Source organism: Pelophylax lessonae, assembly GCF_965119305.1.
Source record: "Pelophylax lessonae genome assembly, chromosome: 3".
In the NCBI taxonomy this organism is placed as follows: domain Eukaryota; kingdom Metazoa; phylum Chordata; class Amphibia; order Anura; family Ranidae; genus Pelophylax; species Pelophylax lessonae.
In genome coordinates this window covers 587,217,253-587,231,590 of record NC_138770.1, presented here as the reverse complement: position 1 = coordinate 587,231,590, position 14,338 = coordinate 587,217,253, and the positions used below count along the sequence as shown (strand labels likewise).

General features: G+C 42.0%; 1 protein-coding gene across 2 annotated transcripts in view; it reads right to left on the bottom strand.

The window, feature by feature from the left end:
- Positions 1-8,940: 8,940 nt before the first annotated feature.
- Positions 8,941-14,338, bottom strand: part of PLEK (pleckstrin) — a 180,183-nt gene continuing 174,785 nt past the window's right edge. For both annotated transcript variants that reach the window (XM_082250275.1, XM_082250274.1), the window contains 2 exons: positions 13,273-13,345; positions 8,941-9,312 (listed from right to left, as the gene is read on the bottom strand). In XM_082250275.1, the coding sequence (XP_082106401.1) occupies positions 9,173-9,312; positions 13,273-13,345 (213 nt within the window). In that variant the 3' untranslated portion in view covers positions 8,941-9,172. The remainder of the gene's footprint in view (positions 9,313-13,272; positions 13,346-14,338) is intronic.

The following is a 14,338-nucleotide window of genomic DNA, read 5'->3' as shown; positions in this document are numbered from 1 at the left end:
AATAAATTACAGTTATCAGGAAAGCAAAAATGGTGTCTTTGGAAGCTGGGAAGGTAAGGGGGCAGGTTTAGATGCCAAATCTAGACTGCACACCTTTAACAAACATGAGAAAACACATGTCCAAACCACATGCACATGGGGCCAACTGCCAATGATTAAAAGACACTTGAGGGGTTCCCAAGCTATTGTGGGTTGGAGGGGATTCACCATAGACAACTTAAGCACACCCAAGATAAGTACAAATTGTCTCCTTCCTTTTTTTTGGGAGAGAGAGATACAATTGTCTTACCTCCAGATAATGTAGGTTGTGGGTCACAGGGTCTTGCTAGCACATAAGAAACATCGATCTATAACATCCAGCAGCCATATTGGCCATGTGCTCCTTTTATAGCTGGCTCACAGGTGTGATAATTAGCGGCCGTTTCTATATATATCTGCGCATTCGCGAATTTGCGCGTTCAAAATGAAGGACGATATCCCAGACGCATTAGATGGTGCAATGCTGGCATTTATCGGTGCCTTGTTTGAGGAGGCCCTGGCACAGGAGGCAGCAGAAGGTGGGGAAGCTGCAGCAGCAGCAGCAGCACCTCCAGCAGCAGCACCTCCAGTCCGTGTGCCCTTACCTCGCCAGCCACGCATTTTTGCTCCAAGGATCTATTTGGACAAGCTGCGGGATTCTGATGTCAGGAGGAAGTTCCGGCTCGAGCGAGGAACTATTCTACACCTCTACCAGCTCATAGCAGAGAAAATTGACCCGGACACACAGCGCGGCCATGCGGTGCCCGGCATGGCCAGATTGCTGGCCACTTTGTATATTTTAGGGCGTGGCAGCTTCCAAGCCACTTCGGGAAGTATCATGGGCATTAGCCAGCCCACAGTTTCAAGGGTGTTCATGTTGGTCATTAATGCCATAGTGGATATAGTGCCCAATTTTATCCACTGGCCACAGAATGAAAATGAGTGGAATGAAGTCAAGTTGGGTTTCTACCGGCGGGCACACATGCCGCAAATCCTAGGGGCAATCGATGGCACCCACATAGCCATTAGGCCCCCAAGGAGCCACGAAAGTGAATACCGGAACCGCAAGCAGTACCACTCCGTGAACGTCCAATTAGTGTGTGACGCCAAACAGCGCATCATGAGTGTCAACACTGGTCACCCAGGGTCGTGCCATGATTCCAGTATGTTAAGAACAAGTACTCTGTACGAGGTGTTTGAAAGTGGACAAATGCCCGAAGGGTGGCTTATTGGTAAAGTATTTTGTCTTAACAACATAAACTGTAAGATTACATAGACATAGGAATAAGCTACATCGGTGTACACCCTGATTTAAGCAAAGCCTACCTAAAATGGATGTGTTAGGAGTTGTCAGGCTGTTCACACACAACCAGATCAGCAGCTTAGCAGCTCACAAAAGAAAGATTTGCAAAGTTGTCTTTGAGTCCAATGAAGGTGGTTAACCAATGTGTAAATGGTGTCCTCTAGCCACCCAAAGAAAACCTACAAATGATTCCAATGGTATTGCCATATCCCCAAAGTACTTTGCATAAGTGAGTCAATATTGGTTTCCTCACTCTAGTTGCAGATATATTCCAGAAGTAAGACCTAGGCTAATGTAATAGGAACAAAATAGGGGCCAAGTTGTAACTTGCAAGAGAAACCCACCACTTTGTGTGTCCTTTTTCCCATTTGTATTAGTGATTTAGGCAGTTAGACAGAGTTGAGATGTTTCATATGATTTTTTGCAAACAGACGAGCAGGTTGTTTAGTAAAATGCCTAATTGTCTCCCATTTTGAGGAGTCATCTAAAGTCACATGATATGAATAACTAATGTATATTTTTCTTATTTTTCAGGGGATGCTGGTTACCCGCAGCTGACGTGGCTGATGGCTCCAATCAGGTACCCCCAGGGCCCAGCAGAGAGGAATTACAACAGGGCCTTGCGGAGAAGCCGGAGTATCATTGAGTTGACCATAGGTCTTCTCAAGTCCCGGTTTCTCTGCTTGGCCCGGCCTGGGGGTGAACTCCTGTACTCTCCTACAAAGGCTTCCAAGATCATCCTGGCGTGCTGCGTGTTGCACAACATGTGCGTTGCCCGGGATGATTCTTGGGAGCTGACGGAGGAGAGGGAGCCAGAGGTCCGTCAGCCGGCGGCCCCCAGGCGGCGGAGCACCGCTGCCGGTATGGCCACCCGGAATACCCTGGTTGCTAGCCACTTTACATGTAAGTACTGTAACCGGTCAAGATAGGGCATGTGTATTAATTAGCTAGTTAGCAGAGGTGCCACTCACAGGGAGACAGAGGGTGATTATCATCTGCCAATGACACTTGCCATTGTAGATAAAGTGTAGTCAACATTGGTAAAATTGTGTTACTTGAGCAAAAACATGCACCTCTAACCATAAACATGTTGGTATTGTGAATAGTGTAAAGGGCTGAGAAGAGCTGGCAGGTGTTTATTTGTGTCTATGCCACCTGTGTAGTTATTGATAACATGAACGGCTGCTTGGTATCTTATGGTGTTGTAATTTTCCAGAACATCAACATCTTGGAATCATGGCACGTACCATGGGAAGCCTGTGGTGATGGGCTGTCTGGCGTCACAGGTGTGTATTCAAATGTTTACATTAATGATTTCTGGTTTGTGTAAGTTGGCATAAAATGTGTTATTTCACTCGTGATGTCGAAATTAAATGAAGTTCAGAATGAAGCAAACAGGCATTAAGATGTGATTTTCATTATGAAATGTCTTATCCTTTGTTTTATTTTTCCAGGAGTGGTACTGCTTGCGGGTGTAGGTGGTAGAAACCCACCTTGATGGACTCCACTCATTTTCTTTTGTGGTCAGTGGATATTTGGTAAGGCACATGGCCAATGACCAACATGAACACCCTGGAACTTCGAAAGTGGCTTGGAAGCTGCCCAGCAACCTTGCCATGCCTGTCCCCTATGAGCTGGTAGAGGTGCAGAATGGATTCTGAACTCTGCCGGAAGTTGTGGAAGACATCAGAATCCCGTAGCCATGGAGCAAAGATCGTGGTCTGGCGCTGTAAAGGCACACGGACTGGAGAGTGACAATATTCTTTTGCTGCATCCCTCCTTCTGCTGTCATTCTCAAATAAATAAATACATTAGAATTGAACATGTGTTTTTTTGTTTTGTGTGGGTGCCTACAGACAAAAGGGCCATCCACACTGTAAGATTTAGAGAAGACTTTATCCTTCAGATTGACATTTTCTATGTAGTGCAAGGGCCTGCCTGATTGCATCCAAATTGAAAGTGTTGAGGTTTGAGCTTCTATTATATGGTTTGGTTAAGTCTACAGGAAAAAGTCTAGACAAATTGTTAGTGTATGGCCCATTAAGCTGCCAAGGCCGGAGTTTTGCACTTTGCATGCTGCTTGTACTGGTGATGTGAGGGGTTGTAATGTAGAGTAGGGATGTGACAGTGTTGTGTTGAGGTGTGAGGCAAATGTAGTGTTGGACTATGAGGGTCTGTGTTGTTGAAATATGGAGAGAGTCCAATATCAGACACCTATGTTTATTGGTCAAGAAATTGTAAGAACCATGGTAAATATGTAAAGAATTGCATCTCGATAAAACTAGGACCACACTCATAAAATCAAAATTGTGTTGTTTCCATTGATGTGCTTGAAATTTGGGTAGGACACCCCCCTCCCCCCCCAAATTCAAGATAGTTTAAAAAAACTGTTTAAAAAAATGAGAGTGAAAAGAGATCCCAAGTGTAGTGATGTGATTTGAACCCATGACGTTGTGAACTGCAGTGAAGTTGCAAAGCACTTAGCTATTGTGCAGAATAAAGCTGTATGGTGGAAAAAAAGGAGTGTGTTAAGGCTAAAAAGCACATATAGCTAAAGAACTAAACATTGTATGGAATGTGGGAAGAAGACCATGGTAAAATTGTGAGGTTTCATCTTGCCCTGAAGTAGGGTAGGGGTTTGGTCACTTGCCTTTGGTACTTTCCTTCATAAGATCGATTCGACACACAGACAAGATCAAAAAAACACTTAAAATGGTGTAAGCTTGCAAGCGCTTCTGAGTGTAACATTATTTAGCAATATATATGATGTAATCCGTTACATTTTAGCAATATAAACAAAAAAAGAAAATAAAAAAAGTAGGTGGAGATGGTAAGCCTCGAACCTACAGCAGAGGGAGATGAATTACAGACATGTGATGTGTGCACTAATCCACTAGCCCACATCACTATGTGAAACTGCTATAAGCACGAAGACATAAGTTTGCGAATTGGCGAAGCCGCGATCGTAAGTGAATCCCGCTGACGGCGGAATTCATTATTGCTGTTTTACTCGCCAATTCGCCGCAGCGCCAGTTAATTGATTTGAACGCGGCGAAACTGAAACACGTCATAGATGTTTGAAGCTGCAGTTTCTTTAAATCCGGCCCAAAGTCTTGAATGTCAAGTGTGTGTCCCTAGACCAACAAGCAGTTCAGTGAATCCCAACCTGACCGTAACCTCTATGGTCATGAATGGAAGTTATTCTTGCAAGAAGGAGCTTCCCAAAGTTGAAGCAGTGGATATACTAACATACTGTTGGGTCGACAGGTTAGCCTATATAGCCACTAGACCCAGTGGTTCCAAAGCTCCTCATCAGGATCCATAGTCCTCAAGCTGTGGTGAGGGCAATAATGTCCTAGTGGCCTTGCAGACCACGGTGTCCTCAAGTACAGTTTTTGGCCCAAGAACCTCCTATTCATCTTCCTGAGATTTCAGATTTAACACAGTGGGGCCAAGTGTATCCAAATTCAGCCAAGTTAGATCTAGCAGCTGGGAGACCAAGTATGGAAGGCCCATCTAGGGTTCTCACCTTCAGTATTTGAAACCCTGTGGAAGCCAGAGCACCTGCTACAACCTTCAGGTATACTAGAACATGGGGAAACCTCACAGAATTTAGGGATGGAATCCTCTGCTCCTGACTGTAAAGATTAAGATGTCTACAAGGAAGCCTAAATAACAGATTAGGTGGTAGTCAAGTCTTGGACAGGTCCTCACTTCCTGAGATCCAGTGACCGCTGCACATCTTGGTAAACCAATCCCTGAAAGGCTTGTACAGATCGTTCTTTCCACACAGAACTTGCAATGCAACTAGTGTTGGGAATGTTGTCCCACTCCTCTATTCATCTGAGCAGGACTTCCTCAATATTTTCTGTGACACTAAAGCAGTATTTCCTAAGGCTATCAAGTCTGGGAGAAGGATTTCAGAGTTCAAAGCTGTAAACTACCTGATTGCTACCATTATCAAACAAAATAGCTCTATTTTCTTCTTCTCCAGCACCATACAAAGGTCTGCATCCTTGCATCTGGCCCTTCCAACATGTCCAAACTGAAATGGTCAAGTCACCACAAGCTTGGGTAGTGGACTCGATGTGGAAGAAATACATGGAAGTGGCCCTTCTCTAGAACGTCAGACAGTGGCCTCTTCAGGCCTGACGGTATCAGAAGAAGACTTTCACTGTCCCTTAGGACGATGGCATCATCTCGGGTCAAAGTAGCCTAGGGGGCTTATAGGGCAAAGATGAATCCATCAGTCTAGTGCAGAGCCCAGTTTACCAGATGGGTGGCGTACTCATGGGCAGAATTTAGAGGTCCAGAATTGTTTTTACAGAATACCAACTAGGTTCATATGCTACAAACCAGTTTTAGCCTATTACAAAGTTAATCAAGCAACACTGGAAGCAGGGGAGTTGACTTCAGTTCTAAATGAGTCTAAGGATATGTTAACCACTTTACCACCAGAGGATTTTGCTGTCTTACGTCCAGGCCACTTTTTGCGATTCGGCATTGTGCGACTTTAACTGACAATTGCGCGGTCATGCAACGCCGTACCCAAACGAAATTTACCTCCTTTTTTTCCCACAAACAGAGCTTTCTTTTGGTGGTATTTGATCACCTGTGTGATTTTTATTTTTTGCGCTATAAACAAAAAAAGAGCAAAAATTTTGAAAAAATAACAATATTTTTCACATTTTTTTTATATAAAATTCCCCCAAAATAATGTAAAATCAAATTTTTTTATCATGTTTGGCCAATTTGTTTTCTGCTACATATTTTTGGTAAAAAAAATTGCAATAAGCGTATTTTGATTGGTTTGCACAAAAGTTATTGCGTTTACAAACTAAGGGAAAGATTTCTGTCATTTTTGGTGTTTTTTTTTAACGAGTAATGGCGGCGATCTGCGATTTTTTTTGCGGAACTGCGACATTGCGGCGGACAGATCGGACCCTTGACTGACATTTTTGACACTTTTGGGGGTACCAATGACATTACTACAGTAATCAGTGCTATAAATATGCATTGTTACTGTAAAAATGACACTGGCAGGGAAGGGGTTAATTTTATTGGGGAGAGAGAGGGGTTAATGTATGCCTGGTGCTTACTGACATGTGTGGGGGGAGGTGACTGTGTGACACAAGGACAGATCGCATGTTCAGCTATGCTAAACCCTGCAATCTGTCCCTGCCTGTCACTTAGGAGATCCGCCCACTTTGTTTACACAAGCGGGCGGATCTCCACTCTCGATTCCCCGACGATCAGGGAAGAGCGACGGTGATCACCGCCTCTCCTCCCCTGGCCCGACTCCCGCTGTGACTGAAAACAGTGGGAGCGAGCCTCCGGCGGCAGTAGCAATAGCAGCAATGTGAGCAGAGCTAAAGTGGTTTATTTTAACATTTCTACAGCATTGCCCTTCCTTATGGGTTTTTGTTGGTGTGCTACATCCCATACGTGTATGCCGTCATGCTTGTGTCAGGAAAACGTAATGTTATACTTACCTGACGGTAATTTTTCTTTCCTGATGCATAAGCATGACAGCATACGGGTCCCTCCCATTGGGGTTTCGCATTTGAGTATAGTTACGAAAATGCCGCCTTAGGGAAGGCAACTCATTTAAATAGTATAACCAGTCCTGATTGGGTGAGGGGAGGAGCCTATACCCATACATGTATGCTGTCATGCTTATGCATCAGGAATGGAAAATTACCGTCCGGTAAGTATAAAATTTTCATTTTTTTTTTTAGCTTCCCTCTATGACCTTTCCTTTGTGTTTCTTTCTTTATTGATCACGCACCTCATCCTATACTGATGATTAGTTTCTGCAATTGACCGCACATCATTTCTCTATATTACACTTATGAAAACCTTTACTGTTGTAGACATTGACATTTAATGTCACAGACTTCAAAAGACACATGAGTAATTTAAATGTTTGTTTTTATTTATTTATTAGTGCAAAATTCTGAAATTATAGTAATTACAGATGGTTAAACCAAATTTGGATGCCATGCGTCATTATGACCATCTCCTATCAATATATCTGTTTGTTAAATACAGATAAAGGTAATTTTTGGTAAATTAATAAGTTGTGATGTGGACTGTGACAAGTGAGTTTGTTATTGAAGTATTTTTTTGTTGTTAACCATTTGCGATAGAAGGATTTAGTGCTTGAGCAATGAGTTGTTCTAGAGCTGAATGAGAGCAATCCAATGGCTGCAAGTAACCTTGTTTCTGCTCAGCATTTTGTAGACTTGTTGCCACTCTAGCATCATAAAATTATTCAAAAAAAATAAATTATTATTAAAAATAATATCAATTTCTACAAGACATAAATAACATATTTGATTGTGGCCCCTCTGTGTAGTAACATTCAAAGATTCCTACCTCCAATAACCTCCTTGTAAAAAAAATGGTTCTAGCTTACACTGCCTGGTGGACTGGAGTCCAACCAAAGAAATAAAATTGTTCCACTAAAGAACGATTGTATTTCATAGCATTTCATTGTACAGTATTTCCTTGTCACATTACAATACAAGCATTCACCAGTAGTGATGAACAAACTTGGCTCAACTTAGCTCATCACTATTCTTCAGAAGTTGGAACTGCAGGTCAGATCTGTAATTACCGACCTTTGTCTGGAGATAACCCCACACTTCTTGCAGTTTTAGGCTGGCTATAGGCAGTTCAAACATTTCTGCTGAACCGGCTGAGATTCGAACCAAGTATGGCCAAGCTTAATGCACCCTTGATCAACTTAGGTACAACCAGCCTGCCGGATTTTACATGCGATTAATACTGTCACTATTATAATAATCACTGTGTTCTCCTGGCAGGGATGGCTTTCCCCACACCCCACCAGCAGACCACAATGGCTCGGCGGGAGGGATTCCCGTCAACGCTGTCTGTAGTTGTAGGAAAGAAATTCACGCTGTCTAAGGCAAGCCTTAAACAACCTTTGAAGTTCCCATTTTTTTAACTCTCCTTGAAAGTCCAACTCCAGTTAATTTTTTGTTTTTGATAGAGTTAAGAGTCAGAATTTATTTCAGGCTTCTTTTCTGTCTCTAAACCCAGTGGGGGGGTTCCTCATTTGCAGTCTCTGTGTTGCCTGTACAAGAAATGGAGGACACAGACATCATCAAGGCACGTGAGTTGATTTACTAAAGGCAAATAAACGGTTCAAAGTAGCACTTTGCAAAAATAATTTTCTTCAGAGCTTAAGCGGAGCATTATTGTCTCAATTAACATTGGCTTTTTTTAATACTTATGCTGCTAGCATTAGTAAAAAGGCATATCATATTTACTTGTTTAAAACTTTTTTTTTTTAACATTTCTTCAGTTGCTTCCTGATTTCCATGCCTAGGAAAATAATGCAAATGATGTCATACATCCCAGGAGTCTTTAGGAGGGAAGGAGAGGTTTTCTCAGTTAAGCACACCCTCCTGCCTGCATGCCTGAGCTAAGCTAAGAAAAGCCCTTCTTCTGCTTTTGAAGACTCCTGGGGTATATGACATCATTTGCTAGGCATGGAAACCAGGAAGTAACTAAAGAACTATAAAAAAAAAAAAAAAGTTTAAAACAAGTAAATATAATATACTTCTCTATCTATTTACTAATGATAGCAGGATAAGGATTAAAAATAGCCAATGTTGATTGGCAGAGTGAAGTTCCACTTTATTATGCTAGGTGACTTATCAAAATCTCCTCCATAGAAAAAGCTGCAGATTTTCTTGTTGAGTAGCTCCAACTCTACCCCCTGCTCAAGGCTCAGTAGCAATGGTAATGATAAAATACATCACTGCTTTATAACCTAGAAATGTTGTATACAGCAAACGTGTGACTCTGCATTGATGTCTAAATCTATTTTCCAATTTTGGAGACAGCTTGAATAGCTTTAATCCACTCTTTGCGCTCTTCTGCTGATGCAGCCTGCAGGTAGTAATGTATCTCAGAGGCTGTGATGATTTCAAAAAGGTTTCCATCGATTTCTTGTTTTTTTGCTGGGGAAGAAAATAAGATATTATTTTATAAAGAGCAAAAGGCTTTTTTACAGGTAAGAAAGAAAAATGTGGATTGAACAAAAAAAAAAACATGAATGCATAATTCAAAGTATCTTCCTGGTAATTTCATGTGTATGTGTCCCAAGGTGATGTGTGGATCATCAGCAGGAAGCTTTATGACTGCTCTTTTATATCTCCATAGATCAGAAGCTATGGGTTTTCTATGCTTCCTGCAATGGAAATTTGCTCTCTGCTCATAGGACGATGCATTGAACGCCACAGATGAATGTAGCTTCTCCTCGTCCCACCCTGAATCTTTCATAGTTACATAGTTGGTAAGATTGAATAAAAACACCAGTCCACTCAGTTCCACAAGGAAAAGAGAAGCAGCGCCATCTAAGTGTAGCAGTAAGATCTCATCATTTATTTTTACAAAATTGCCAACTCCAACCAGGAAGTGCTGGGAGCCACCAGCACAGCTGAGGATAAGCGTCTTGGGGATCTGCACCCAGCGGGACTGGACCAGAGCTACAATGCGGTGTTATCTGTTTGACAAGCGCATATTCTAATGCTTTTTGTGAGCTGCCAATTTTGTGAAAATAAATGATGTAGCTTTATTGCTACACTTAGCGCTGCTTCTCGTTTCCTTGTATTTCATACAGAGCCCCTTCTAGGCCTATTTGAATTGGTTATGCATCTTTGGACTCTTTTTGGAATTTAAGAACTTTTTCATGCATTTTTATGAATTTGCCTTCATGTCACACACCTACACACACCTGGACCTGCCTCTCTTAGTGCTCCAAGTACCTTTCCTGTTTGTGTAGCCCATTCAGTTTCACCTGTGTGGCTGTAGGTGTGTGTGTGTGTGTGAATATATTTTTTGTGATGTCACTTCCACTGCTTCCAATTTCTTCCAATAGCAGAAGGCAAAGGTGTGTTGAAAGTGTGATGGAACAGACCCGCACTGTGTTTGAGTGCTTCCGTCGGTATATAGAACATAGATATCAGATATTATAGCCACATAACAAACAAGAATAGCTGACAACTTAGCTTGTATGAGACCTGGAACTTTTTATTAAACAAACTCACACAGAATATAATTACCATAGCTAAACATTAAGTTAATTAAACTGACCACATGTACACTCAGGGATCTCATTCCAGGTGAGACTTGCCGTCATTAAGCTCAAACATACAATACACATTATTACAAGTGTACACATATCCCCTAGCAGACAATAGGTGAGTTATTTAGCACAATTAACAATACAAACAGGGATCTCCCCCCTCTAGCAACAACTAGCTGACAATGATATAATTAACATGCTAATTAACTTAGCACTTAAACTAGCCTGGGTGGCTGAACTGCCGGCAACAAGGCTAAGCCAAAGTACATTACACATTATCCTATGTATAAACACAGAACACCTTATTAATCAGACAATGGCAGGAGACCACAGTAGCAGACTGTCTGGCTCCTACCTACAATAGTCTCAGAGGCAAAGCTCATACAATGTTCCATCATTCTGACACTTACAATAAGTAGTTGTCTATCATTTTCTTGGTAACCCCGTGCCCCTAACAGACCCAGAATGACTTACACATAGGAGGGGTCTGGGGAGCTGAAAAAAAGTTTCACAACCACTCTAAGGTAAGCTGGGTTCCACCCAAAGTGACTCCCGTCACAGAAAGACTAAACAAGATGGTGGATGGCACTTTATTAATGCAAAAGAAGACAGGATTTGCATCAAGCTAATTTGTTTACGGGTTAATTTTCACTTGTGGCTTAACTGCATCTTTTCGCTGCGCCCCAACCATGGGTGTAAATGAGGCCTAAGGCTGAGAAATGGCACCAACAAAAATTAACATTTCATGGATGCTGCTTTCATTGTAATATAGTTCTGCTTCATCAAAGTAAAAATATTGTGAACAGGAGCAAGTAACACGTGGTAAAATACTACAGAGGTATGCTTTGTAAAGTAACACGCCTGCCACCTGCAAATGTATCTCCCCCACAATCCAGCGGCGGACTGGTCCTGACAGCCTCCTGTTCAGAGCAGGTCTATACAGTAGGTGTATAATATATAAAAGTGAAGTTACGCTGTGTACTTACATTAAATCACACAGATTTTACCATGTGCAATATTAACTCTGAACGATGTCAAAAACACCAAAAAAGAAAAAACGATATTATAATATTACATTTATGGGGAGTGTTGTTCTGAGAGCTTTTGAAGTTGGACTACTTGCCGGATGTTTGCAAAGGAGATTTAACCAGTCCGTTAACCCCTCTGGAGACACAAGGTCCTGGCTGGGTTTAAGCCATAAGTGCTGCTGACCTGTTGAGGTCAGTATTTTCTGGCAAGCAGGCAATCTTGTCTTGGTGGAGGATATTACACTTGGTGGTGAAGGAATTTACCGTCACGGGGAAGATATACTTTAAAAATTGTGTTTGGACACTATTTTATTTTTATTTTCGCACTGGTGTTAAATTATTGGTGTAGAAGGACTTTATTTTGGGATTTTTATAACTTTATATTTTTTTCTTTTATGGTGTTTTTGACCAAATTTTTTTTCAATGTTAATATTGCACAGGGTAAAATCTGTGCGATTTAATGTAAATACACAGCACAATTTCACTTTTATATATTGTCTATTTTTGTCTATCCCACATTTGAGTTGCTGCTTTTTTGACTATTTATTATAGCACAGTTTTTTTCACTTATTTTGATATACAGTAGGTGTGATGACATCAGGAAAGATCTATCGCACAAGACCTCTAGACCACAGGGAGGGGAAGGAGTCACGGGGACTGGTCTTGTGTGGGGAGAATCAGAAAATTAGGGAAGTATATCTCCTTCTCCAATCCCCAGAAACAAATGAGCAGTTGACCTATGCAGTGCAGGCACATCCCCACTGCATGGGAGAACTTTTTTTGCCTGTCAGCTTTAGTGGAAATCCAGTCAGAACCTAACTAACTTGAAGGCCCGGTTTCCACTAGTGCGACTTGCGGTGCGACTTGACACATGTCAAGTCGCACAGCAAGTCAAAAGCCATTGTTTTCAATGGGGCCCGTTTCCACTGCCGTGGCTTCAGTTGCGGCGACTTCAAAAGTAGATTGTGCACTACTTTTGAGCGCGACTTCCCTCTATATATGAGGGAATAGTCTAACTGAAGCCGCAGTTTACTTTCGCTACGAAGTCGTGCTAGAAGTAGCACGACTTCGTAGCCGCACTAGTGGAAACCGAGCCTAAACCTACTCTCTGTCGCACATTCTAAGCCTAATCTATCTAGTCCTGTAAAGCAAAAATTGCTGTACTTACCTGTTCTGCAGCCGCTTTGGTCCAGTCCCACTCTTAGCTGTCAGCGGTGGCTTCTGTGTGTAAGTGAGTGCAGGAGAGGCAGCCGAAAAAAGAAACCCCATAGTAACTCTATGGGTAACATCACTTCCCAGGCATTTACCAGCTGTTGTCGGTTCTCTCCTGCTCACAGTATCTACTTCTGGAGACTGGGCAGGAGTAGCTGCAGAGCAGGTAAGTACAGCGATTTTTGCTTTACAGGTCTAGATAGATTAGGCTTAGAATGTGGCAAAGAGTAGGTTTAGAGTTAGGTTCTGGCTGGAATTCCACTTTAAATATAAATGTTTCACTTCCTGTCCCAGAGATGTAACAAGGAAATGAGGGGGAATAACTCCCAAGTAAGGATAGATAATTGTCCTCAGAATACTGTAGGTGTCAGGATTGGGAAATGTCCCCCCTTTTTCTGTTCCAGTAGCAACTGGCAAATTGTTGGATTCTCCATGACCTGTGCTGGTGACAGTGGTCCCCAGGAGAAATAACCTAGAGAGTAAAAGAAACCTGACAGTGATAACCCTTTTAGCTCTTATGTGTTAGAAACATCTGTGCATCCATTCATTAAAAATAATTAAAACTGGCATATTAAATTTAGTGAGTGACTTACCATCAGTCAAACCCTCTACTGCGGTCACTACACAGCCCCTCAAGTGAATAGATCCTAAAGGTTCATTATCCCCCTGTTGATACAAAGAAGACAATATAATCAATAAACTGAGCAGTGGGAGCTTCTCCTATAGTAAATTTGACTATGTGTGCATTTGGCAATTTAGGCATGCATGCAAATTGTACAGCATCAAAATGTGCTCTGTAGGGGTTACTGGCTTCTGGTGGTACCTCTTGATCATGGAGGCAACATCCTGTGATATTTAGAAAAATCATATTTTTATTATGATCAGGAGTAAATCAAAAATCACTATTTTGTTCTTGGGTAAATTTGAAATAGCACATGAGTATTTCATGATTATGATTTACAATCAGTGGTTTGAGACCTGGGCTTCTTTTTCATGTGATTACAAGGTTAAACTTAAAGCAGGATATACAGCGTAGTGCTTGTACAGTGTCATTTGTCCCTCTCTATGCTGTAAAATACCTAGTTGATCCTGCCTGTTCCTGTGCCCGTTAGTGTGCTGACCATGGTAATCATGGCTGCTGATCCATGATACCCCCTCTCCCCCTTCCTCCCTGTCTGTCAGCTTTGGAGTCTTTTGAGCCATCTCCCCCCACTCCTCTCCTCCCACTGCTTTGGCTGTGAAATCACAAATCCTAAATCCTGCAAGCCCCTCTGTAACAGAAAAATATACTGTACAGTATCTCTGTTTAGAAAATTATGCAGTGAAATATCTTATTACAGGGTGCCGTTGTGCGCTCATGTGGTCTCCCGCAGCTTTCCACCTCTCCTCCGGGTTGACGTCAGAGCGGAGACTCAGCCCCTCTTACTGTAGTCCTCAGAAAGGAGAGCGCCAAGTCATCACATGAGTGCACAGCAGTGCTCTAAAATAAGGTATTTAGCTGCATAATTTTTAAAAAATGCAGATACTGCACAGTATATCTTTCTGTGACAGAGGGGATTCCAGGATTTGTGAATAGTGACTTTATAACCACTTTAACTTTAAAAAGTACCTTCACAGCCATCTCCTAATCTCCAAATCTTGGCCGTTGTGATCTGACTT